The sequence below is a fragment of the Eptatretus burgeri genome, chromosome 13, assembly GCF_056783735.1.
Source record: "Eptatretus burgeri isolate ZD-2024b chromosome 13, Ebu_testis_v1, whole genome shotgun sequence".
Taxonomy (NCBI): Eukaryota; Metazoa; Chordata; class Myxini; order Myxiniformes; family Myxinidae; genus Eptatretus; species Eptatretus burgeri.
The window spans coordinates 18,979,856-19,007,111 of record NC_140973.1 but is presented as its reverse complement, the minus strand read 5'-3'; the positions used below and the strand labels follow the sequence as shown (position 1 = coordinate 19,007,111).

General features: G+C 45.5%; 2 protein-coding genes across 6 annotated transcripts in view; one reads left to right on the top strand and one right to left on the bottom strand.

Moving 5' to 3' along the window:
- On the top strand, nucleotides 1-22,242 carry PRADC1 (protease associated domain containing 1). Of its 5 annotated transcripts, XM_085851486.1 has the most exons (8): nucleotides 1-353; nucleotides 6,368-6,468; nucleotides 6,573-6,682; nucleotides 10,906-10,999; nucleotides 14,380-14,513; nucleotides 16,723-16,911; nucleotides 19,907-19,978; nucleotides 21,713-22,242. In XM_085851486.1, the coding sequence occupies exons 1-7, from the start codon at nucleotides 293-295 to the stop codon at nucleotides 19,956-19,958; spliced, it is 741 nt and encodes a 246-aa protein (XP_085707612.1). In that variant the 5' UTR covers nucleotides 1-292; the 3' UTR covers nucleotides 19,959-19,978; nucleotides 21,713-22,242. The 5 variants fall into 5 exon arrangements, with proteins under 5 accessions (XP_085707612.1, XP_085707613.1, XP_085707611.1 ...); XM_085851487.1 differs by lacking the exon at nucleotides 19,907-19,978 and having other exon boundaries at nucleotides 2-353; nucleotides 16,723-16,901; XM_085851485.1 differs by lacking the exon at nucleotides 19,907-19,978 and having other exon boundaries at nucleotides 4-353.
- MAEA (macrophage erythroblast attacher, E3 ubiquitin ligase) overlaps nucleotides 21,989-27,256 on the bottom strand; it is a 55,140-nt gene continuing 49,872 nt past the window's right edge. The window contains exons 7-9 of the mRNA XM_085851472.1: nucleotides 24,033-24,166; nucleotides 23,022-23,214; nucleotides 21,989-22,747 (exon numbers count right to left, since the gene is read on the bottom strand). Coding sequence (XP_085707598.1) covers nucleotides 22,652-22,747; nucleotides 23,022-23,214; nucleotides 24,033-24,166 — 423 coding nt within the window. The 3' untranslated portion in view covers nucleotides 21,989-22,651. The remainder of the gene's footprint in view (nucleotides 22,748-23,021; nucleotides 23,215-24,032; nucleotides 24,167-27,256) is intronic.

Below are 27,256 nucleotides of genomic sequence, written 5' to 3'. Positions count from 1 at the left end.
GAAACATTTGAAATGTTCCTTCAGCAAGCGGGTGGCAGTTCGGCCAACACGTTCATTCGGTTTGTGTGTTGCGTTTGTCGAGGAACGAAGGTACACTGCGTTTCTTACACGTGGGGTTGGAAGTCAGTGAAGAAGGATGAAGGCCAAATATCAAACCACGTCGTCATGACTTAGGGAGGCAAAATAAAGATTAATTAATACAGGGGTTCGATCTTAAATCATCTCGTTGAACGATCTTACACCGGGTGAAGCATTTTACCAAAATTCCCGTTAAATCCAGGACGAGCTGGTTATGAAGTCTGCGCTGTTGCTCTTCTGCTTTCTTGGACTGACGGGGATATTAACGTTGCACGGTGAGTCCGAGCACCCCTCCCACATTTTACCCTCTCACAACCCAACTCCGACCATCAACCAAGTCCCCCCCCTTCCCTCCCAGCAGCCAACTCCCCCACCTTCCCTCCCGTCAACCAACTCCCCCCACCTTCCCTCCCGTCAACCAACTCCCCCACCTTCCCTCCCGTCAACCAACTCCCCCCACCTTCCCTCCCGTCAACCAACTCCCCCCACCTTCCCTCCCGTCAACCAACTCCACCCACCTTCCCTCCCGCCAACCAACTCCCCCACCTTCCCTCCCGCCAACCAACTCCCCCACCTTCCCTCCCGCCAACCAACTCCCCCCTTCCCTCCCGCCAACCAACTCCCCCCCCCTTCCCTCCCGCCAACCAACTCCCCCCCTTCCCTCTGACGTGGATTTTTTAAACCCACCTTGTTGTGATCGTTGTCCTCCTGAAGGATTCTAACTGGCCGATTGTGGAATCCTATTTGACTTCAGGCAGAGTTTAACGTTTGTTCGATTTGGTTATAAAATCCTACAAAAACCCTATCGACACTGATAAAACTGATGTCCACACAAGTCCTTCCTTGTGAAACAATTTAGTTTCTGATTATCCACCATACACTTCTCACCCTTGTACAATGAACTTAAGAATCCCCATTGATTGCAATATTATTATTTCTATTTCATTTATTCTTACTTTAGTTAACAGTTAGACCAACTCGATTCAATTCACATCCACATTACATCAGAGAGTTTTATTCTAACTTGGTACTTGGTCAGTTCCAAGGAGTACAAGCCACTGAGATTCTAATACTTTCTCAGGTACTTGCACTGAAACAATTTTACATTTCAAAGCATTTTATACTTTCATGAGAGAGAGGTGGGGGCTATCAACCCAGACTGCAGACATGTCCTTCAGACGAGAATCCACTTCGTACATTTCTCGGCAAAGTTTTGTTTATCAGCTCGGTCACTCTGCTCCAGAACAACACATTTCTTATCATTTAGGGCAAAAGTCTTTTGGCCAGAAATAACAGCCAATTCAACTTGTAGCATTACAGTTACATTTCTTAAACTCCATTTGTTACAATTTAGAATACATTAATATAAATTTTTTCCCCCACACTCCCCCGTTTTTTTTTTTTTAAGGAAAATTTGAAGAATTTTTCTCACACATGATTACCATGTCCCATTCCTGAAGGAGAAAAGATTTCCATTACTCAAGTTCAATCAACAATGGCAGCGAGTGCTCATGTCAGAAAATGAGTGAGTTTCCATTTAATTCATGGCCTGTTCAACAGCATGTGTCACACATTGAAAACATGCTACCGAAGTCAGAAGATAAACAGGTCAGGGTGTGGATAGAGCAGCACCCAATGGGAAACACAATCGAAGCACTCCTTGAGCTGAGGAGAAGGTAGATGTGGGCAAGTGCAAGCTTGGGCCGGACACTGGGTTGAAGGAGACGAAAAGGAACACATGTTGTAAACGACTCGCAGTGTGGAACTCCAGGCCTGTCGTACATTGAAGTGACCACAGCAAGTTCACGATGTATTTGCAGAGCGGCAATCGAGAGTGTGGCTGAGAACATTCCTCCACGCAGGCACCACACAACGCCGACGTTAAGACTTTGCTCAACCTTCTCCTCAGTGGGTTTTTTTCTTTCTTTTCCCACATTGCTCCATCTTATCTTCTCAGGAAGGGGCATGATCACGTGTTGAATGCTCAATCACCAAAATCTGGGTTCTCCCATCATCCAATCTTTGTGTGGAAGTTCTTTGCAAGCTTCATTGAGACGAAATCGTACATTTCATAGTTTAACTGCATTCAATACTCCGAAATAAACAAAGCATCAATTAAACACCAATCAATAAACGTCATGGGCACATGTATTTCAATAAGACTAACAAAGGTTCTTATAGAAGCATTTAAATTGCATTATATGTAATATCAATATTTTAATCCCTTCCCTTGTTATTTCCCAAAACAACATGCTAAAATAAACAGAAATCCCAGTTGTACGTATACTCAAAACATCCATCTCATTTGCTATTTCCATCGACATTTTAAATCTCTGACATTTCTCCATCTGTCCACTTCTCTCTCACCAAAACAGCAAACATGCTGCCATTTTTCCAACTCACATACACAAACCATCTATCACTTCCTCCGACCTTCTCAATGACGAATCCATTTTCCTTTATCAAAACAAATAAATCATTTTAAACAGTTGTACAAAAATTGTCAAATCACTTGTCAAATCTGTCATCAGGCAAATATCATTTAAATTGCAGCTCAAACACTCTGTCTACACATGTAGCTACACCCTCCCCTAATTTTATCCCAGTCTTGGAAAAGCATCTTAAACTTCAGACTAATAAACATTCAAACTCTCTGAAACAACTTTTTGGTCAAAACAATAAAATATTTCCTTTTAAAATCCATAAATGAAAAATTAAATCTTCAGCATCTATCCAATTAAATCATGAATTTACCTTGACTGAATCGATCAAAGGGTTACACTGGGTTGTTTGCTATTGCCTTCCCAGCACAAGTTCAGGTAACCTCAACATTCGCAGACGAATAAAACAATATTTCAACGTCCATCCGAGGGAATCATCAATTATCTGTGAATTGCCCCACGTGCTAAACATCATCAAATCATTAAAATCATTCCAAATCTTGTTTCTACATTTAAATCAAATCTTTTAAGTACAATCGTTACAACTCAGATCAAATCTTCGAAACATTTCTGACACGTCCTCAGAGCTTGCCCAGCACTTAAACCTGCCGGGTTGTGTAATTACAAATCATCACAATGTCAGCGAGAGCTCAACTCCCAAGACTTCACATTCTGAATACAATATATCCACATTCACAATTGTTATTTCAATTTATTCAAAATCCCTATGGTTTTTAGATAAAACTTCAACACTTTTTTCCGAAATGGACTTCACTTTAAACATTCAGTCGAGAGGGTGCGCCACAAACACCAAGGAACAAGGAACAGGAAGTTCTCTCCACATCAAGTGGGAAGAAAAAGGAAAAAACTCTGACAGGCAAAATCCACAGTTTTGCATTACTCTGTCATGGCTTCAACACACACACACACACACACTAAACAGCATTGCATATTATTTTAAAGTCATTGCCAACGGCATGCACACTTCGACAAATAGCCCCCATCCTCTTGAATCTGCATATGAATCGAATTTCACACTTAAAGTTAAGACAAACACAGACTCAGTGTAAAGACATGCCACCCCCCACAAATCGAGTGGAGGGGGGTTTCACACAGTGTAGTTTGCGACCTTCGCGTGAAACCACAATCCCAAGAATGCATAACATGCCATTTCAAACAGACCCACAGCTCAACTCAGCACGAGTTAAAATATCGTCAAAATCCCAACAGAACATGTTTCATTGCAGTGAATATTGGACTCGCTCAAGTTTCATTTTTTACTCTCAGTAACACATGCATCTCAATGCAAATCACCAACCACGCTCCCAGCCGGTTAATCATCTCCTGCACTCTACAAAACGTTTCGTGCAAATCATTGCATTTACAAATCCGTAAAACCTCCACACAATATAATATAACAACCTCACTGCCAACAAACTTCCAGGAGTTCAATGAACAAAAAGTAACTCTTATAACTCTTACAAACAGGTAACTTATAATGTTTATCTATTTTAACCCTATCTCGGCGTCTCAGCCGTGTACTCGGCCTCTCTCTCAAAGCCGGTCCGTATCAATGCAAACATGTGGCATGTCGCTTCATCATGCCCATTTAATTACGCGTCTGGCTCCTCATCGAGCCTCTTCTTGTCATCTGACTCCTTTTCTTCTCCAGAACTTTTCTAAAACAACTATAGTACTTATCGTTTACTTTAAAACAGACTCCCTCCACCGGATCCTCTTCTTTCTCTCAATAAAATTATCTGACAATGAACTTTTCTTTGTTCGAAATGCGTTACCTGCTGAGAGCGCTCTCCCTTACCTTCGCTCAAGCACTTGTCGTTCCTCCAGGCATTGCCTCCGGCAGATTAAGCACCTCCGGTCACGAGCACCGCACCAATGTCGGTTTGAATCCGAGTCACAGGCGCCAACTGACGTGGATTTTTTAAACCCACTTTGTTGTGATCGTTGTCCTCCTGAAGGATTCTAACTGGCCGATTGTGGAATCCTATTTGACTTCAGGCAGAGGTTAACGTTTGTCCGATTTGATTATAAAATCCTATCGACACTGATAAACCCGATGTCCACACAAGTCCTTCCTCGTGAAACAATTTAGTTTCTAATTATCCACCATACACTTCTCACCCTCGTACAATGAACTTAAGAATCCCCATTGATTGCAATATTATTTGGTTCTATTTCATTTATTCTTACTTTTGTTAACAGTTAGACCAACCTGATTCAATTCACATCCACATTACATCAGAGAGTTTTATTCTAACTTGGTACTTGGTCAGTTCCAAGGAGTACAAGCCACTGAGATTCTAATACTTTCTCAGGTACTTGCACTGAAACAATTTTACATTTCAAAGCATTTTATACTTTCATGAGAGAGAGGTTGGGGGCTATCAACCCAGACTGCAGACGTGTCCTTGAGACGAGAATCCACTTCGTACATTTCTAGGCAAAAGTTCGTTTATCAGCTCGGTCACTCTGCTCCAGAACAACACATTTCTTATCATTTAGGGCAAAAGTCTTTTGGCCAGAAATAACAGCCAATTCAACTTGTAGCATTACAGTTACATTTCTTAAACTCCATTTGTTACAATTTAGAATACATTAATATAAATTTTTCCCCCACACCTCCCATCAACCAACTCCCCCCCTTCCCTCCCATCAACCAACTCCCCCCCTTCCCTCCCATCAACCAACTCCCCCTTCCCTCCCATCAACCAACTCCCCCCTTCCCTCCCATCAACCAACTCCCTCCCTCCCATCAACCAACTCCCCCCCCTTCCCTCCCATCAACCAACTCCCCCTTCCCTCCCATCAACCAACTCCCCCCCTTCCCTCCCAATCACCACCACCACACTACCTTGTTTTGGCCAGTCACAGACGGTTGTTCCTCAATGGTAGAACCTTTTTGAACGACCCACGTGTGGGAAACAGATGAGACTGGTTACCTCCACCACCGAAAGTTGATGTTGGTTATGTTTTCACCCCTGTCTGTGTGCAGGATATCTCAAAAAATTGTGGACGGATGCGGATTAAATTTTGTGGACAGGTTGGATGTGTGACAAGGACGAACTGATTAGATTTTGGTGAAGATCCCGATCTGATTACTAGAATTTTAAAAGTGATTCTTCACCATTGAAGGATAGGGCTAAACTAATATTTAGCACAATATCTCAAAAAGTTGTGGACGGATTCGGATGAAACTTGATGGACAGGTTGGGTGTGTGACCAAGACAACTTGATTTGATTTTGGTGAAGATCCAAAAATTATTTAATTACCAAAGTGATTCTTCACCATTGATAGGGCCAAAAACGATATGTAGTTTGATATTTAATAAATGTATTGGGCCTGATATGTTCTCGTGGATCGGGAATGACGTCACGGAGGTATGCACTCCACCGAGTGCCCTTCCCGTTTAGTACGTGTGGAGTGGCATAGCAGCACGAGTGTCGATTGTCAATGTTTTGCACAATTTTGTTCGAAGTTACAAATTGACCAAATGGCAAAGTCAACGGGGGATGATGTGATACATTGCTTTCTCTAAAACAATGTCCAGTGTTGTGCAGTAAGATTAATATATTTCATGAATTATCACATTGTTTGCATATCAAGTAAATGTGTTTTGGTGAAAATGGTCACCAGGCACAACCAACCCATCAAACAAAATGGTCTCGGAAGTCCAATCTCCAGCCGTAAAACGGCATTCGTCAGGCGTAGTGTGCTCATCGTTTAAGTACCTGATACCTTTTGCACGGTTGGCGACGCACAACTTTGGAGTGACGCCACGACCGTTTTCACAGCAAATCAAAATGATCGCAACAACCTGACATTGCAGGACACACAGCGGGGGAAGACCTTTTCTTTCATGTGCTGAGCCCACCTGAGGTACACTACCTCTTTCAGGTGCGCCCAGCGAAGGACTTTGGCGGGATTTTTGTGAGTATCTTGCTTTCTTTTTATTATGTTGCATTCACGATTATGATCAAAGTTGTTTTACAGCCTCTTGACCTCACCCTTTCCTCCCACAACCGAACCTGCAGACGTGCCCTCTGCATGAAGTTCCCCTGCTTCCCACAGAGCCTCCACAAGCCTGCGGTTCCTTGACAAATGGACGTCTGCTTGCTGGCACAGTTGCCCTTGTGGAAAGAGGGTAACTCTCACACTCTGTTAGTGGGGCGGCTTAGCCCAAATATTCAAAAGAATTGTGCATTTTGCGATACAAGCACCAAATTTGGCACAAATGTACATAAATATGTTGCGAACATTTTCAGATATTGGGCCACTTGAAATTCTCTCTTTATGTCCGCCATATTGGATTTCAAAATGGCCGCCACTTGAAATGTCTTGTCTTGCGCACAAGAAGAGCACATCAAGTGACTGCAGCAGCACTGTACATCCTGCAACACCGTGCCTACAACCACTACTGTCTGAGAGAAACCAGGGATGCAGAGGACCTTCCAGAGTTTGAAGACTGGTGTTGCCAGAGAGAAGACATCCCCCAGTTTCACTACTGGGCAACCGTGCTGGAACTAGAACTGTTGGTTCTAGTGTTTGTGCGTTCTCTCAGGCAGGGATCGTTAATGATGTACCTCAATGCTCTGACAGAGCTGGTCCCCTGGTTCCATGCACTGGATCACACCCACTATGCTAGGTGGATACTAGTGCACCTGAAGGACATGGCCGAACTCACCATCAAACACCCAGATGTAGCCAGGAAATTCAGGGAAAGCCACTTCACCGTTCAGAAAACACAGAGGGTGTTCTCTTCAATCCCGATTAACCAGGCACATGAGCAGAATAATACCTGCATCAAAGGAGACGGTGGAGCAGTTGGGCTCACTGACAACCCTAGTGCCCTACGTCGCTGGATGGTTGCGGGACCAGAAGTTGCCAGGGTGATCGAAGAATTCCAGGATGGGAACCAACACTGGAGACGGCAAACAGCAGACACACGTCATCATGATCAGACGCCAAGTGTACAGGCCTCATTTGTGAAAGATGTTCGCTCTCTCGTCGGTGTCATAGAGGAGATGGGCAACCCATTCGAGGAGGAGAGTCAGGATGTAGTCAAACTGGACACAAAGGAGATCGCAGATCCTGCTGCTGTGGAGACCGTGATGAATGCCAAGAGGATTGGCCAAGAGCATTTCGAGGCTTTCACCAGAGAGTGTCTGTTGGACAGAACAAAGGCAGTGGACGCACCCATTCCTCGTAACAAGCTGAAGGTGTTCAGCACTTCCACTCCAAGAAGCCAGAGCATAGGTCAGCAACAGCTCGCCTCCATCAAGAATGACTGTGAACTCTTCGCACGCCTGGACATTGGCTGCCAGACGAGGGATGGAAACCTTGAGGAGTTCTTTTGTCACGAGAATCAGGCATGTCCTCCTGCATTGTCTGATGGTGGAAGCCTCTGCACTGGTACCAAGAGTGATCTCCTCACATGCTTGGAAGAAGTCTCCGACGCAAAGATAGAGACTCCTCTCACGACCTGTATTGTGCTTGATGGAGCAGCCATCGTCCAGATGCTGAAGCCGGCTGCATCAAAGACCTTTGAAGAGTATGCACAACAGATCTTCATCCCATATATGTCCACGAAGCTGCAAACAGTGTCACGCCTGGATCTGGTCTGGGATACTTACCTTGCTGATTCACTGAAAGGTAGTACACGTGCAAAGCGGGGACAAGGTGTGCGGAGATGTGTGGTGGCTGCCGCAGCCATACCAGGAAACTGGCAGAACTTCCTACGAGTGGACAGCAACAAGACCGAGCTGTTCAGGTTCCTCTCAGCAGCTCTCATGGAATGGTTTGACCAGGAGGACAAGCAACTCGTCATTGCTGATGGAGAGGCAGTGCTCAGCAAGCCACTACTGCCAGATCTGACCTCACTCGCCCCATGTAACCATGAAGAAGCTGACAGTCGGATGTTGCTGCATGCATCTCATGCAGTCCAGCATGGACACCATGCAATACTCATCCGGACTGTAGACACCGATGTTGTGGTGCTGGCAGTGTCCCTGGCACAGGAGTTGCAACCAGAAGACAAACTGTGGCTGGCAATCGGAACAGGCCAGAGTTTCCGATACCTCGCAGCACACGAAATAGCAGCTGGATTGGGACGAGAGAAGGCTCGTGCACTGCCAATGTTCCACGCTCTAACTGGATGCGACACTGTGTCTAGTTTTCATAGACATGGCAAGAAGACTGCGTGGGCAGTCTGGACGGTACTGCCAGAACTCACTGAGGCGCTGCTGCTGCTGTCCTCTGCACCTCGTGACATACCAGACGATGCAATGCGCATCATCGAGAGGTTCGTGATCCTGTTGTATGATCGAACCAGGAAATGCACAGACATTAACAAGGCCAGGAGGAAACTCTTCGCAAGGAAGAACAATGTGCAGCTCATCCCTCCAACGAAGGCAGCTCTGGAGGAACATGTCAAGAGGGCAGTGTATCAAGGTGGCCATGTATGGGGTCAGATACTGCTGCCAGCACCAGAGCTCCCTCCACCAACCAACTGGGGTTGGTCAAGGACTGGAGAAGGACAGTACACACCTAACTGGACCAGGCTAACTGAGGCAGCTCACAGCTGCATCGAGCTGGTTTCTTGCAAGTGCAATAAAGGGTGTGTGAGGTGCTGCAAGTGCAAAAAGGCTGCCCTTCAGTGCACAGCCCTCTGTGTGTGTGAAGGGGACTGCACATGACGATGAGTCAACAACATACATGTACTTGTGGCAATGCTGAACTTGTTAACATGACACTGTTTATGTACACGTATCTTCAGTACCGGTATATACCTCGCCTCAGATACCAGTACACCTAGCCTCAAATACGAGACCATGTAGCATGTCAGTATTATACCTAAGACATTTACAGAACTAAGACATTCTTTTCAAAGTATTGTGTTGAATCCAATATTTGCCTAGATAATTTCCAAATAAAATTATATAACAGACTGTGATAGATAATATTAAGTTGAAAACGGTACCATTGGATTCCTTGCCCCCAAAAACACACATTTAGATACCAGAATCAAGTCAATAGCTTCATTACGTCCAGAGATAATAGCAAATGTAGATTTCAAGTGGCCCAATATCTGAAAATGTTCGCAACATATTAATGTACATTTATGCCAAATTTGGTGCTTGTATCACAAAATGCACAACAGGTTTGCTCTGCTGCTACACTACGTGTGTCCTTCATGAATCGAATTCTACTCGCGCCTGCGTTTTCATCACTTGTTTACACGAGCACAACACTCGCACTGCGTGTCCACAAGCAAGCGAGAGCTGTTTCAAGGAGAACTCCAACGCAATAAATTATTTTTTTCTGAAAACCATCGACAATCCATAATCGCGGTCCAATTTGAAGGGGGAAACAAAAAAAAATTGAAATTATTTTTGTCAATCACAAAGTGTCAAAAGCCCTGGAGTGAGTGTCTTTAATTCGACTTTGCCAGTGACGTCACACTATGTACTCGCCTTGATCCGAACGGCAGTTTTCCATCGGGAAACTGTGCCTATCAACCTCGGATTCCCATACCGATTCCACCGTCATTGGCAACGCTGAAGGTTCTCAGTCTGTTGAAAGTGATCAGTGGGATCTTGAAGAAACTATTGGAGACTTAATTAGTGATGGAAACTCTTTCGGGTGAATTGTGGAGCCGTATCGTCTCGAGCCTTGGTGCAAGCGATTCAAAGGAGAGAGATGGTGGTTGATTTGATTTGGAGAAATTTGTGTTGACAATAGATTAATTATTTTTAGGTGCTCTTGTGGTACCTGTTTGGCAATGGTAACAGTTGTTTGATTCATAGCTCAAATTGTCTGTGGTGTCCATGTTCTGGTAGCTGGGTAGAGATGGTGTTGGTTTCGAGCAACAGCTCTTTCTTCCTTTTAATTCGGGGAATGACATCCTCTCTCAGTTGTGGTGGAAAACCACAATATCTCGCCCTTTCGTGTTGTTTCATGACGGTACTCTGTAGCACGTTCCGAGCACAAAAGCGTACATTTTCTTGTCCCGCTCCACACGAGGGCGTTTCGGATAAACCTCTTCTAATTTCTGGCAAAATTTGGGTGTTGCAGGCATTGTTGTTCTCCTCCTATTCCCTTTATAACGGGTGAGGTTCAAACGCACCAAGCTTCTCCCCTGCCATGACCACAATACTCCTCCACCTTCCTGTGTCCTCAGCCAATTCCCTCCACTCTCCAACCACCCCTACATTATGCAATCCTCCCATGTCAACGGCGGTCTACTTCTTTTACTCCTACCTTGCTATTCTCTCTTCCGCCCATCCGCACCAAGTGTCCGGTTCATCTCAACGAGCATTTCACCAATCGCCCCGTCAAGCTCATCTGCATACCAATCTCCTCCCTCAGGTCATCTATCCTCCTCCTATTCACCCTCTTCACTGCTGCAAAGCTGCAGCTTCTGTTGGCTCTCTGTCAGTGCCACAGTCTCCAGGCTGTAAAGGTAGGCTGGCGTTACATACGACATCAGAAGCTCCCCCTTTCGATTTCCTTGATACGTTTCTGTCTGCCATTACTCCCACCACCTCCTCCACAAATTTGCACCCCCTTGAATCTTCCTTCGCACCATTGCTTCAGACTTACCATCCCCAGTCCCTGTTCCTCCCAGATATTCAAACCTATTTCCATCTGATATTCATTTATTTTCTCTGCTGCCTGACCTAGATTAGCCCATGCTTCCTAAATGCCTCTTTCCACTTCCACGTTACCTCCTGCATCTCCCACCCACTTTCAACCAAAACAGCCGGGTCGTCCACATACAGCATCCTCCCCATACGACCCCTCAAGCTCATCTTCCTGCTTTCCAGCTCCATCACCATGATAAACATGAGTGGGCTGAGAGCACTTCCCTGCCTCAGACCAAAATTCACTCAACTCCTCAGACATCCCAGGACCAAGCAAAACTCTTCCCTTCATTCCCTTGTACATCCCTTCCACCATCCTGACTTCTGTATCCGGCACTGCCATCCATCTCGGTGTCGCCACAATCTCTCTCGACACTATCATATGCCTTCTCCAATGCCATCTCACCTTGCACCTCCAACTTCTTCTCCACCAGCTGTCTCAGTTTGGGGTATCATGTCAGGACCGAAAAGCTTGGCGAAGGTAGACAGTGTGTGTGTGTATGTGTGTGTATGTGTGTGTGTGTGTGTGTGTGTGTGTGTGTGTGTGTGTGTGTGTGTGTGTGTGTGTGTGTGTGTGTGTGTGTGTGTGTGTGTGTGTGTGTGTGTGTGTGTGTGTGTGTGTGTGATGAACAGCATCGTGGGAGATCATGTGAGGGTCTTCAGAAAGAACATTATCCGTGTGGACACATATAATCTGTAGTGATGTCAAACAATATTGCCATTGAAATGGTATCAACCATGGTACTGTACACACGGTTGTTCAAGACCAACTCAACTTTTAAAAGGTGTCATGTTGGTGGATACTCATATAACACCCAGTGTTTTTTTTAATGGAGGCCGGATGTGGCAAACTTTGAGCGGCACGAGGATGTGAAAGCTGTCAGTGTGGTGACAAACCAACTCCAGAGTTGTATTCTACAGGAATCAGAAAACTGATGGAGATGGGATGAATACATCTCATTCTTCAGGTATTATATCGAAAAATGAACAGCAGTTTGCCCTTGTGGGCAGCAAAGTGTGTGTGATGAACAGTGTGGTGGTCGTATGGCAGCTTAGCTGCCGGGGTAGCTATCATTTCTTGAAGCGCGACTGTGTCGCTGATGCAGTGCCCCTCTACCAGTACACACACTGTATGTGTGGACGCAACGAGCAGGTTTACATTCACACAAGGACATTTATTATAATGAAACACGTATGCAATTAAATAAGGCAAAACACGTATGCAATTATACAAGCAACAAAAGCACGACAAAAGAACTACAACCGTCTACTTATTATGTACAGTCATTTACACTAACAGCAGTTCCTACTTATTAGACGGGCCCACGGACACATGCGCGCACACACGCACACACACACACACACAACGGTGGCCAAGGCCTTTAATCACGAGCTCCAGCTCGGAGGACAGGTGAGCTGAAACTCAGAGCTTGACTCGAACCTTTCCACCTCGTGTGGTCTTCAACTTGTCCGGACCCGGGCTCCAGCGAGAGCGAGCTGGATCCAATCGCCGCGATCCTTCCCAAAGCTTCCGCGAATCCTCCCGCGCTTCTCAACACGTGCCGGTGAGACGAGGCGCCGATCCTTCCTGTCGATCGTCGCTTCCCCGGGGATTCAACTCCAAGAAGAGGCCGATGCGTCGCACCAAGCCGGGAAACAAAATGGAGAACGAAAAGCTCCTCGAACCAAGAGGAAGAGGAAGAAGCCTCCACTCGCAGCTCGAGCCGAACAACTGGCTCAAGTTCCTTCCAAAACAAAGCAGCAGCCAAAGCTCACTGGACCAGCCGAAGCAAAAAAAAGCTTCCGAAGGCCTCAAGCCAAGCAGGACCCGACGGCTGAACGACTGCTCTCTCCGAAGCAAAAAAAAAAACTTACTCCTCCCACGGGACTCAGCACACGAACTCTGCACACGGGACTCTTCACGAACTCTGCCACGGGACTCCCATGAACTCTTTACACGGGACTTTCACGAACTCAGCCCACGAACTCAGCCCTACCACGGGACTCCTACGAACTCAGCCCTACCACGGGACTCCCAACGAACAAAGAAAAGATGTCCTCTTTATCCTTTGCACCCCCTCCCCCACACCTGGTGTGACTCATACCCTCTTGATCCACCCCCCGCTCAACCACGGGTGGGAGGAAGTTGACGTCACCGCAGGGTTCTTCTTCCTCTTCGCAGAAGAGGGGGAGGGACGTCTCCATTGTTCGCTCCCTTACTATTAAATCGATCCGCAGCGCATCTAATCGATTTCAAAACATTTAAACAATGGAAGGTGAGCTATCTCGGGAACAAGCACTTATCGACATAGCTGACTAAGGGAACCTGTATGTTGTGTGCAATTGAATTCCAAATTCGTAACACTACCCCCTCCCCTTTTTACAGACTCGTCCCGAGTCGTCAAATTTTCGTGTGACCAGCATGTGTAAGTTTTCCCCTCGTACATTATACCTTCCGATCCCTGAGTGCGACATTTCTTTAAACGTGTCCCAAAAATAAATAACCGAATGCGCTGCGTAACTAACTAAACAAACTCTCACAGCCTCATTCGGACAACTTAACTAAAATTGCCGGCGCTAAAACAAACATGCAGGTGGGGTTCCACGTATTTGCAATCTTAACTTATCAATTACATTACACTAACCATGGCCCAGGACTTGTGATCTATGAAAGGGGAAAGGCAAAGGCAAGAGTCGTTGCAAAGTCTTTGGTGCAGGGGAATGGATGGAGATGGTCGCAAAACAAATGGACATGATGGATGCATGGGCTGCCAGCAGGGCAGTCCTCACAAAATTGGATGGTCCTGGCACGCATTGTGATGGATGGACACAGGGGCAAACGCAAACAAGGGCTAGCAGGCATGGGGTCATGGCAGAGGCAGGCAAACGAGGCATGGCAAGGCAAGTCCATGCAGAACAGGCGGCTGCAGCACAACAGGCCGACAGGTGAAGCTGGTCGGCCTCTGGTGTGGTTCCATCAGGTTTGGAGGGAGTGCGGTGGTGCCGGTCGCTTTGAAGGCGGCTCAGACCGAGCCTACTGTCTCCTCCCCCCCCCCCCACTCTATCACCTTTGCCTGTCTCTGTCCATACCCGTTCCCTTAATTTGCCGCCACAAAACAACACAATTTAGCCCCTCTTTATTTTTATTATTTTTTTATAATTGTCTCCCTAACCCCCTTTATTTTCTTTGTCCGGCTAGCCTATCATGTCCTCCGAGCCAACTCCCAACCCCTACGTTCCCTCTCTGGAGGGGAATAGGGAGAGACTCGCGTCCTGCCTCGAGGCCCAACGAAGCCTCAGAATGGCCTCCTCAGAGTTCAGCGATCTACCAAGGTGAGTCCAGCGGCCTACAACGAGCGAAGGGATTGATGGTGCAAAGGGGTACATCTCCAATCTACCCTAACATTCATTAACCTGAAACTACCCCGGGGCTTTCCAAAAACGCCTCACACTTTAAAACTATCGGTTCTAAAAACCATGATTCCCGTCGCCTGTGTTGGTGTCCATTATAAATTTGGGCCTTGCCCTCAAATTTTCATACGTGCCCTCGCACAATTTCCTGGCTGGGCAGCGTGGCTCAACTGGCAGGAACTCCCCCTCTGCCGAACTCTAATCATGGCACCCCCAGGCCCGCAGGCTGCCTCCGAGCCGAGCTGCTCCCTATAAATGTGGGGGTTGCCCTCTCTGGCATTGCCCCCCCTCCGATGCCCACGTGGCGTGTTGATGGCCCGGGTCCCTTTCCAAGGGTCGCCCGTGCCCACTACACTGCCCCCATGGCATTCTGGCGCTACGGCTCCCGTTTCCGACGGGTCGCCCGTGCCCACTACTCTATCCCGGCCCCCTCTTGGGCCCTTAGCCTACTGTAGCCGACTAGTCCGGTGCCTGGGGTGCCCACTAAACAAAACTCTACTTTCCACAGCCACACTCCCAGCCGGTCCATAAACTCCTGCACCCCTCCAAACGGGTTTTGTGCCTTCTCTCGACAGCAACAACAAAACGACCTCCTTTTAGTAAATTTAACTATCCACTAACTAAACATTAAACTGACCCCGGGGTCTCTTGGGTGGGAATCACTCCTCTCCCCAACCAGTCATTCGCACCATGCATACCACATTCGCTCCACTCACACACTTGGGCCTCCTGGCCCTCACTCATTCCTCACACGCTTTCCATTTCACAACTCGCACCAACACTCTATACTGCCATCCTTCCCAATTAAATCCCCTGACTAACTCGTGCTCCCTCGTCATCCCTTAAAACTCATGCACGTTCCATTTACTCTACGTAGCTAAGCTAAGTCTCCACTACACATTTCCAGGTCTGTCCATGTCTCCAAAAATCCAACAATTCCCATTTCCTAAATCTAAACTAAAAACCGTCTAAAATCCAATCGCCGCGATCCTTCCCAAAGCTTCCGCGAATCCTCCCGCGCTTCTCAACACGTGCCGGTGAGACGAGGCGCCGATCCTTCCTGTCGATCGTCGCTTCCCCGGGGATTCAACTCCAAGAAGAGGCCGATGCCTCGCACCAAGCCGGGAAACAAAATGGAGAAAGAAAAGCTCCTCGAACCAAGAGGAAGAGGAAGAAGCCTCCACTCGCAGCTCGAGCCGAACAACCGGCTCAAGTTCCTTCCAAAACAAAGCAGCAGCCGAAGTTCACTGAGCCAGCCGAAGCAAAAAAAGCTTCCGAAGGCCTCAAGCCAAGCAGGACCCGATGCCTGAACGACTGCTCTCTCCGAAGCAACAAAAAAAAAAAAAAAAAAAACTTACTCCTCCCACAGGACTCAGCACACGAACTCTGCACACGGGACTCAGAACAGGACTTCACGAACTCTGCCACGGGACTCCCACAAACTCTTTACACGGGACGTTCACGAACTCAGCCCTACCACAGGACTCCCAACGAACAAAGAAAAGATGTCCTCTTTATCCTTTGCACCCCCTCCCCCGCACCCGGCGTGACTCATACCCTTGTGATCCACCCCCCCGCTCAACCACGGGTGGGAGGGAGTTGTTGACGTCACGCAGGGTTCTTCTTCCTCTTCGCAGAAGAGGGGGAGGGACGTCTCCATTGTTCGCTCCCTAACTATTAAATCGATTCGCAGCGCATCTAATCGATTTCGAAACATTTAAACAATGGAAGGTGAGCTATCTCGGGAACAAGCACTTATCGACATAGCTGACTAAGGGAACCTGTATGTTGTGTGCAATTGAATTCCAAATTCGTAACAATATATATAATGGGACATACACAAGTTGGGTCACCCAATCAAGAACAGGTTATGGGGACTTTTTTTTTTTCTCCCCTCCATTATTTTTTCAGACAGACACACACAGGTGGAGAATGGATGTCTGACTTTGCTTCACTTCGCCTCGGCCAAACAATATATTTTGTATGATGTTAGTTCGGTGAGATTCATCTGAAAGACTTTCTCATCCAGACTATTTAGTGGAATGGACCGCATTCTCATCCTGTAATGGAATAAATGGTGAAATCAGGACCAATAACTTGTGATGTCATGTTCGTCCCTGCCCTTACACAGTGGCTGCTCATTTGTATCCAAAGCCAAGGCGGTCGAACGCTATGGGGCACGGGCCGTGGTCATTGCAGACAGCACTATCCGGTCACTGTCTGAACCATACGAGCAAGACGGTGGCTTTGTGGACATGGTGACAGATGGAACAGGGCGTGACACCTCCATTCCTGCAGTCTTCCTGTCTGGCAAGGATGGGTAATGTTCTCGCATGGCGACCAGTTATTGCAATACGAATGAGCACTTTGATAAATGAATGCATTTACAACATCTTCTTCTTCTTCTTCTTCTTTCGGCTGCTCCCGTTTGGGGTCGCCATAGCGGATGATCAATCTCCATTTCGCTCTATCCTCCACATCTTCTATTGACACTCGAACCACCCGCATGTCCGCCCTCACCGTATCCATGAACCTCTTCTTTGGCCTTCCTCTTCTCCTCCTGCCTAGCGGCTCCATCTTCAACATCCTTCTCCCGATATACTCCGCTTCCCTCCTGTGCACACGTCCAAACCATCTCAATCTCGCCTCTCTCACTTTATCTCCAAACCGTCCTACCTGTGCAGTCCCTCTAATATACTCATTCCTTATCCTGTCCATCCTCGTCACTCCCAACGAGAATCGCAGCATCGTTAACTCTGCCACCTCCAGCTCCGCTTCCTGTCTTTTTGTTAGTGCCACCGCCTCCAAACCATACAACATAGCTGGTCTCACTACCGTCTTATATACTTTCCCCTTCACTCTTGCAGCTACCCTTCTGTCACAAATCACTCCTGCAACTCTTCTCCAACCACTCCATCCTGCCTGCACTCGCTTTTTCACTTCTCTCCCACACTCTCCGTAACTTTGGACAGTTGATCCCAAGTATTTAAACCCATTCACCTTCCCCACCTCAACTCCTTGCAACCGCACAATACCACCACCCTCCCTCTCATTTATGCACATGTACTCCATTTTACTCCTACTGACTAACATTCCCCTTTCTCTCCAGCGCGTACCTCCACCTCTCGAGGCTCGCCTCAGCCTGCTCCCTACTCTCCCTACAGATCATGATGTCATCCGCGAACATCATCGTCCATGGAGACTCCCGTCTGATCTCGTCCGTCAACCTGTCCATCACCATTGCAAACAGGAAAGGGCTCAGAGTCGATCCTTGGTGCAATCCCACTTTAACCTTAAACCGGTCCGTCATTCCTACCGCACACCTCACCGCTGTCACACTGTCCTCATACATATCCTGCACCATCCTCACATACTTCTCCACCACTCCCGACTTCCTCATACAATACCACAACTCCTCTCTTGGCACCCTATCATAAGCTTTCTCTAAATCCACAAACACACAATGTAACTCCTTCTGGCCTTCCCTATACTTCTCCATCAACATTCTCAAAGCAAACATTGCATCAGTGGTGCTCTTTCCTGGCATAAACCCATATTGCTGCTCACAGATCGTCACCTCTCCTCTCAACCGAGCTTCCACGACTCTTTCCCACAACTTCATGGTGTGGCTTAACAACTTTATCCCTCTGTAATTTCCACAGCTCTGCACATCACCCTTGTTCTTGAAAATCGGAACCAGTACACTTAATCTCCACTCCTCCGGCATCCTCTCACTTTCCAAGACTTTATTAAACAATCTGGTTAACAACCCCACTGCCATCTCTCCAAAGCATTTCCATGCCTCCACTGGTATACCATCTGGGCCAACCGCCTTTCCACTTTTCATCCTCTTCAGAACAGTCCTCACTTCATCCTTACTAATCCACCCCACTTCCTGATTCACTATCTCCACCTCTTCCATCTCGCTCTCTCTCATTTTCTTCATTCATCAGCTCCTCAAAGTACTCCATCCACCTTCTCAACAAACTCTCCTCGCTTGTCAGCACATTCCCATTTACGTCCTTTATCACCCGAACCTGCAGCACATCCTTCCCAGCTCGGTCCCTCTGTCTTGCCAATCGGTATAAATCCTTTTCTCCTTCTTTTGTATCCAACTTCTCATACAGCTCGTCATATGCCTTTTCCTTGGCCTTTGCCACCTCTCTCTTTGCCTTTCCCCGCCACTCCTTGTACTCCTGCCGACTTTCTTCATCTCTCGAACTATCCCACTTCTTTTTCACCAACCCCTTCTTCCTTATACTTTCCTGTACTTCCTCGTTCCACCACCAAGTCTGCTAATCTTCCTTCCTCTGTCAAGATGTCACACCAAGTACCTTCCGAGCTCTCTCCCTCACCACTTCTGCTGCAGTTGCCCAATCATCCCACCCATCTTTACCACCATACAACACCTGTCTCGCCTCCTCCCTACATTCCACGCAACAGTCTTCCTCTTCAGCTTCCACCATCTGGTCCTTGGTTCAGCCCTCACTCTCTTCCTCAACCTCACCTCCAAAATCATCCTACAGACCACCAATCGATGCTGTCGAGCTACACTCTCCCCTGCCACCACTTACAGTCTCTAATCTCTTTCAGGTTGCATCTCTTGCTCAAGATGTAATCCACCTGTGTGCACTTTCCTCCACTCTTGTATGTCACCCTGTTTTCCTCCTTCTTCTTGAAATACGTATTTACCACTGCCATTTCCATTCTTTTAGCAAACTCAACCACCATTTGCCCTTCCACATTTCTCTTGTTGAGACCGTACCCACCCATCACCTCCTCATCCTCTTTATTCCCTTCCCCAACATGGCCATTTAAATCTGCTGTCTTTGAATCGGTGAAATCAATCACCACTCTTTCATCCTTGGATACACTCTCCACCACTTCATCAAACTCACTCCAGAAATCTTCTTTATACTCCATCTCACACCCCACATGTGGGGCATATGCACTGACGACATTCATCATCACCCCTTCAATTTCCACCTTCACACTCATGACTCGGTCAGAAACTCTCCTCACCTCCAATACCCTCTTGACATAATCTTCCTTCAGGATTACCCCGACACCATTTCTCCTCCCATCCACACTATGGTAGAACAGTTTGAAACCACCTCCAATGCTCCGAACCTTACTCCCGATCCACTTGGTCTCTTGTACACACAGTATGTCTACCTTTCTTCTCTCCATCATATCAGCCAACTCTCGCCCTTTGCCAGTCATCGTCCCAACTCTCACCTCCACACTTCTACCCTTCCCCCTCTCCCACTTCTTCCGGACTCGCCTTCCCCGTCTCCTTCTCCTTCGCCCAGCAGAAGCACAATTTCCACTGGTACCCTGCTGACCACCGGTACCGCTCTTTGGTAACCTGGGCCTCGACCGATCAGGTATGGAAATTCGTTTTGTTGTCCGCATAATGATTTTGCATAGGTTTTTACGCCGGATGCCCTTCCTAATGCAACCCTGGTCACCTCTTACGACATACAGGGAGATGGTACACCTATTCAAATCGGGGCAGACACCGAGCCAAGTACACTGGTACTCATTTCACCGACCTCGGAAGGATGACAGGCTGAGTCAACCCCCTGGTGTTATACAACTTGGTACATATATATATATATATATACTTTCCTGTACTTTATGTACCTGTGGAAAACAATGAAAAATCTCCTAAACAGGTAAAATATATTAAATCACTATGTTGCACGAAAGGTGGATTCATCCTTATCTTTTACTCCCCACTCTGTTACGACTCCCCTACCCTCCTCCCCTACCCTCCTCCCCACTCACCTGCAGACACATATGACGTCATATATATATATATATATATATATATATATATATATATATATATATATATATATATATATTCTTTTAGCAAACTCAACCACCATTTGCCCTTCCACATTTCTCTTGTTGAGACCGTACCCACCCATCACCTCCTCATCCTCTTTAGAACAGTCCTCACTTCATCCTTGGATACACTCTCCACCACTTCATCAAACTCACTCCAGAAATCTTCTTTATACTCCATCTCACACCCCACATATATATATATATGAGCATATATACATATATATATATATGAAGAAAGTCACACCATATATATATATATGAGCCTGGTGTTGGTGTAGTGGTTTGGGCAGCGGCTTGGGATCCAAAAGGTCCTGAGTTCAAGCCCCGTTGGGCCACTGAATTATTACACCATGGGGTTGACTCAGCCTGTCATCCTTCCGAGGTCGGCGAAATGAGTGCCAGTGTTCTGGGCCGGTGTATACCCCGGTTAAAATAGGTGTACCATATCCCTGTGTGGTCAGAGGTGACCAGGGTTGTGTCAGGAAGGGCATCGGGCGTAAAACATGTGCCAAATCACTATGCGGATCATACGGATGATCCGCTGTGGCGACCCCTAAAGGGAGCAGCTGAAAGAAGAAAAAGATATATATATATATACTGACCCCGTTTTTTGAAAAAATATATATATATGTTTGAAAATATATATATATATATATGTACATATATAAATTCAGTGGCCCAACAGGGTTTGAACTCATGACCTTTTGGGTCCCAAGCCACCTCTCTTACCACTGCGCCAAGACCAGGCTCAATGTATTTACAACATGAAGTAGGCCCTACACAAAAAGTTGAACACAACACTTCCAAAGCAACAACTTCGATCCACAATGTGCTTAAGCGATGCCGAATCGAATATTTTTAAAAAGTAAAACGACATTCTTCAGGTCAATTGCATTTAACATTTCAATTGGCAGGGAGGATGAGGAAAGTTGGGGACAGGGGAAGGGTCAAGTTGTTTTTCTGCAATATGAAAACACTGACATTTTCCTTTCTCTCGTGATAATGGGAAGGGCATTTCCATTTAATTTCGGGTTTGCTCTTCCACGTGCCAACCTTGTATTCGGGCAAAAAAAAAATTAAAAAGTTTTAATAAGACAAAGGTGTGATACAACCAACCATATCACAGTCCTGTGGAAAACAATGAAAAATCTCCTAAACAGGTAAAATATATTAAATCACTATGTTGCACGAAAGGTGGATTCATCCTTATCTTTTACTCCCCACTCTGTTACGACTCCCCTACCCTCCTCCCCACTCACCTGCAGACACATGATCAGGCAGGCGTTGTCACGGCACACCGAGCCGTGGGCAATCATCAGCATCCCAGTCAATGTGACCATCTTACCATCCTATCAGCTCCTACAACCACCTTGGAACTTTTGGTAGACTGAAGCTGCCCACAAAAACCTTAACCTCTCAACTGAAGCAGTACTGTGAAGGGTGTTTATAAACCCCAAGAGATTAAAAATACCTTTTAATCCTCTGTGGCAAGTGATCAATTCTTTTTTTCCTTTCACCCAAATATCGAGTTGAAAAAAGGATAAAATGATGATATGCAACATTTAATTTTGATGGGTGTAAAGCTGTGCAACAAGCAGACCTTTGACTGAGCAATAGTCTGTGATTACAAGTAACACTTAAATCTCTAAGGTCAGTGCATGCCACTCAGCAATAATGCGTGGGCCGATGGGCCACTGACTCTGCTGTTTGACAAGTTGGCTCAATCTCACAGTGAACGAAGAGTGGTGGGTTTGAGGTGCAGAGCGTGTTTTGAACAATAAAAATTGCACATTTATCACACGGTTCCAGTTTTGCCAAACTCTGGGATGGATGCTGAGCAGCACAAGTCTGGGAAATAAATCCACCACTTGTATTTAATGGGCCGTCTTGGCCTTGCTGCAATGACACGAGTTTTCTTTCACCACAGCTCCACATGATGCAGCTTGAATATTTCCAACAACAACAAAAAATTAACATAAGTTGCAGCATGCTGCACATTGATAAGAATCAGCTTTGTACAGGCCTTTAATGCAAAGATTTAACACCCAAGTTCAGGCAGTGCCATCAGCGATGCACGTATTAAAATTAATGAAGCAGCTGGACATGCTGTTGTGTTGAAGAATTAACGTTTGACGTCAATTAGTCCCCAATCTCGACTCGGGTCTTCCATACAACGGAAACTCTCGGTTCTTCTGGCTCAGTTGTCACATGATGAAAACTTTTTCCACTTGAGAGAAGTTGAACGTCTCCTTCGTACGTGGACAGGTCACCTTATCTCCTTCCCGTAGAGACAGCAATGACTATGGGCATGAAAAGGCAGGTTTATAAATGGCACAAAGTCAACATCCCACGAATAGTGCATGCAAGCTTTCACCCACAACCAGAAAAACAATAATGAAACCAATTGGATGTACATCAAGGTAAATGTGGCAACTCATTTCTTAAGATTTTGAAGCAAATAGAAGCAACCAAAACATTTACAAAAATGGTACATCCAATTTTGAGCACAAAAGGGACGGGATTGACCCCACCCTCAAGCCTAACCCATAGCCCCCACCTCCATGTGACACGTACATTGTAACTGTAGACATATCCATTGGGCAAAACCATGGGGGGATTGTTCTCGTTCATCGCCTGTCCAGAGATACGGCAGACCAGACGAGAGTTTGCACAGTAAGCCATCGGCAGCGGCGCAGCGAGCTGGTTCAACCAGCGACTGCACACTGGGCACTCCGGATGCTGTGTGCCGTCCTCCTTGTAGCACTGTCTGTGGGTCATTGCTAAGGAGCACTAGAAGGGTTACAATACATGCATTCTATCGTGCATCAGCTTTTAAGCGTCATATCCATTTATCCTTCGCATTCCCTATCAATTGATTAATGCAGTAGTTTATCACCATTATACGAATATGCAAATGAAGCATTTGTTCGAAGTATCCATTAAGTTATGTGGTGTTGAATAGTAAGTATTGCTGGGGGCAAGCTTTATTTCAGATTGCTGTGTTGCTGATCAGGCGTTGAGGATGAACCTCCAAGACCAGAACTGCACTTGGTAGAGCGCATACCAAGCTGAACAGGTTACGCTTTGTATCCCACTGATGGGTCAGATCTGCATCTGGACATTCACCAAGATCGAATCAACTTGTTCTGGTCACTCACCCCACTCATCCATCAAGTTGCCATGATCCGTTCACAACTGAGATATCATGCCATTTTGGGGCCTCATCACTCAATGGTTAAGAATCACTTGGGGAATTAAAAAATTCTCGTAACCAGATCCAGATCTTCACCAAAATCGAAAAAAAAGATTCGGATCTTAATCCTCGTCACACACGCAACCTGTCAACGAAGTTTCATTCAAATGCGTTCACAACTTTGAGATATTCTGCCCACAAACCGACTGACAGAAGTGAAAACAACCTTTGACGGTGGAAAAGGTAGATAACATTTACCACAGACCTACACAATTACCATGAGGGATTTTTCTCCTTTGTAGTATGTGGTAAGATCTCCCCCACCAATTAAAAATACAAGCATGCAAACTCAGTTGGATAGCAAGTGAGTAAACATTGCAAACTGAGGATACGAGGTTTTGATGGCAGAAAGGCCACATTGCAGCGTGACAGCCAACACCGAGTCGCTGCCGAGCTGGTGGAGACGATAGTTATCGTAGTGAAACTGCTGGGCAAGCAGCTTCCAGCGGCCAGGCTCCAAAAGCTCCTGCGGAGACGTGTTACTAAACATCCGGTGATATATCCCATCTTGAGGGGAAACCTGCATTGGACTTATTGGCAAATAAAACAAAAGGTTCCGTTTCGACCACAATCTGGGCAGTTTGATTTCTCCACTACAAGTGTTGGAGTTCACTCGACAAATGAACACGGCAGTATCCTGGAGGGTTGGAAAGCATATAGGATGAACAACAAGAAAGATGGTTCCGCAATCGGAGAGTTGCCATGGGTGGAAACAAGCAAGCTGAGTGTGGAGAGAAAAGTGAGGTCAAAAATATTACATTGCTCGTACCCAGTGCTCTGGGAAATGACAACTTCCTCCCAATCTCAGCAGCAGTTATATATATTTTTTTGAAAAATAAAGTCATGTATGTGTCTGTATGTGTGCATGACTTGTGTCGCAGCTTCTCCATGAACCTTGGAGCCTATTTATTAGTATAGTGCAATAGTGAGCCTCGAGCAGTGAATGAGGGTCAGGCAGAACCATGAGAACCGCAAGACACAGTGATGACTAATTGATAATCAAAGATAAAAATGACAGACTGTCAAAATGAAGAAATAAAAATGCCAAGACAACTTGGCAAAGTCGATAAAGAGCCAGTTTTAAAGAGGTAATCTGCCTAATGCATTGTAAGATTGATGGTGGTGAAGCAGAGCAATAAAAATGAGCTAACCCGAAACAGACTACCACATCACTGACGTACAAGTTCTACCCCAGGATAAAATCTGATGTGCAACACACCCATGAATCTGCTCCTTAAAAGTTGCAAATGCCTTCATCCTAAAATGTAATATTTTGCTGTCACCAACTAGATTCCAAAAATAAAATAAAAAAGAAACGACCAAAGATTTAGGTTATTCATTATACATGGAAACAAGCTTCCCATTAAAGAGCAGGTTGCAGGTCACCAAACATGTTCTGAAAATTTATAAAGATGATTATATGTGCATTAAATAGTTCAATGCAAACTATTGTGGTTGCCTAACTATTGGAAAATTAATGAAATTTAACTCTGAAGTTGTTATTTCTCGAGGCTGTTGAAAAAAAACAGCCACGTGCCCATATATGGATGGTGACGTCACGTTCTCCAAAACAAAGCGGACGCTCACTCGCTCATTGAAGAAGTGTCCAGTTCGGCGGGCCGTTCTTCACTTTTTTTGAGCTTGCAACTGTCTATATTATCCTTTTTAATTTTGAATTATTGTAGAACAAAGTTATTTGGACATTTGTACATCATGCCTTGTACGTGTCATGTTTTGCGAAAATGGCTGGAAAACGGGTAATCACTCCCACCGATTCCCGAAGGAATCAAACATTCGCCGGCAGTGGATAAGATTTGTACAAACAAAACGGGCGAATTTACCTCCAAAGAAAACGGGTAAAGAGGACCCTTTGGATAGACTTGTCATTTGTGGTGACCATTTCACAACCGAGGATTACGAAGACATAAACACATCTGATCACCACTCTGTGAATATGAGTTGTTAGTTGACAAGTTCTCCAGATACTGCTCTGTCACAGAATCAATTGTTGAGTTTAAATGAGAAAAACCTTGAAATGTATTCTTAAAGAGTACATGGAAAAACACATAAATAAACTTTCTGAAAAACACAAGCATGAAAAAATCTCAACAAATCAACTTATTCTTGATTAAATTACTTCTTTACCAGCATCAGCAAATTGGGCTATTTCATTTCAATTGATCAATTTTCCACTTTTTTTTCTAAATTTGGTAGAATATTTCCCAATGAGGCGAAACATGCTTTGGTATTTATATGCCACAACAGCCTCTTGAAAGTTGGGGTTTGTTCTAACTGTTCACTTTCGCTGGGGTGAAGCTCAGCTGTCAGAAAAACTTCAACGCCAAGGCTACGGTGTATAATATATTTGGGTCCATTATTGATTCATTCTATTTCTGACTCTTGAGTGACTAGAGGGTTAAAATTATTATATCAAGTCACAGACGAATCAAACTTTACATTATTTTATGCATCGAACAAGAAAATGAAAATCTACAAACCAATCTGTCTGGTGGGAGTCTGTCAGTGTGAACTGCCGGGCAGTCAGTCCTGCCACTTGTACACGAAATAGGCCGTTTTCTGGTACTTGCAAGTGGCTCAAATGTATATGGCTCAGGGCCAGAAACTCCATAGTATAAATTCCCATCATCCTCAGACTCGTCCTCGGCAATATCGGAATGAAAACACTCAACTTCATCGCTGCTGAAACCACTCTCTGATTCGCATCTCGACATTGTTCACACGCTATTTCCGAATGTTCACAAAGTTTTCGGAGAACGTGACGTCATAGCATCTTCAGTAAATTCCGGTCTGTTTTTCGATCACTGACAAAAGTTTTGACTTAAAAGTTAATTTCGGGGTTTATTTTGAGTTTCAAATGTAAGTTTCAAAGCATATTTTGAGTTTCAAATGTAAGAAAATAATTGCCCAACGATTATTAATGCGATTACAACCTTCGAATCACGCGGTCATCAGCGACCCAAAACCTGCTTTTAAAAGATCAATTGTTAATTTCTCTGATTCACCACCGAGTCAGGTACCATCGTGGTGAAACACTGGCCCATTTGTCTATCCAATCTGGGCACTTACAGTGCTGAGAGAGTTGATGAACCCTTTCAAATTTTCTGTATAAATGACCTAAAATGTGATCAGGTGAGTGAGTGTGTGTGTGTCCCCTCCACAACTTCAGAACCATGAAACTGAGCTGCCCTGAACTTTACCTGCATATGAAGGGAACTCCAAGGAAGTGCATGAATGAAAATTGGATGTTTGAGTAAATTCAAACACCCCTTTTTGAAGATAATTAACAGCTTAGTAAAACATGTCTTGCCTTGGAAACACGATGCATCTCACAGACTAAAGTATATCATGAAAATATTACATCGGATTTGGGAATTGCATCTCGTGGACTAAATAAGTGTCAATCTGGAGTGAAATCTGAAAACTTTAACAAATTAGCAATTTTTATGTGTATTTACTTAAGCAAACCATTAAATTTAACTTCTACTGTTCGGACGATTATTTTGACTGAAGAAAAGATTAAGGAATGTGCAGAAAG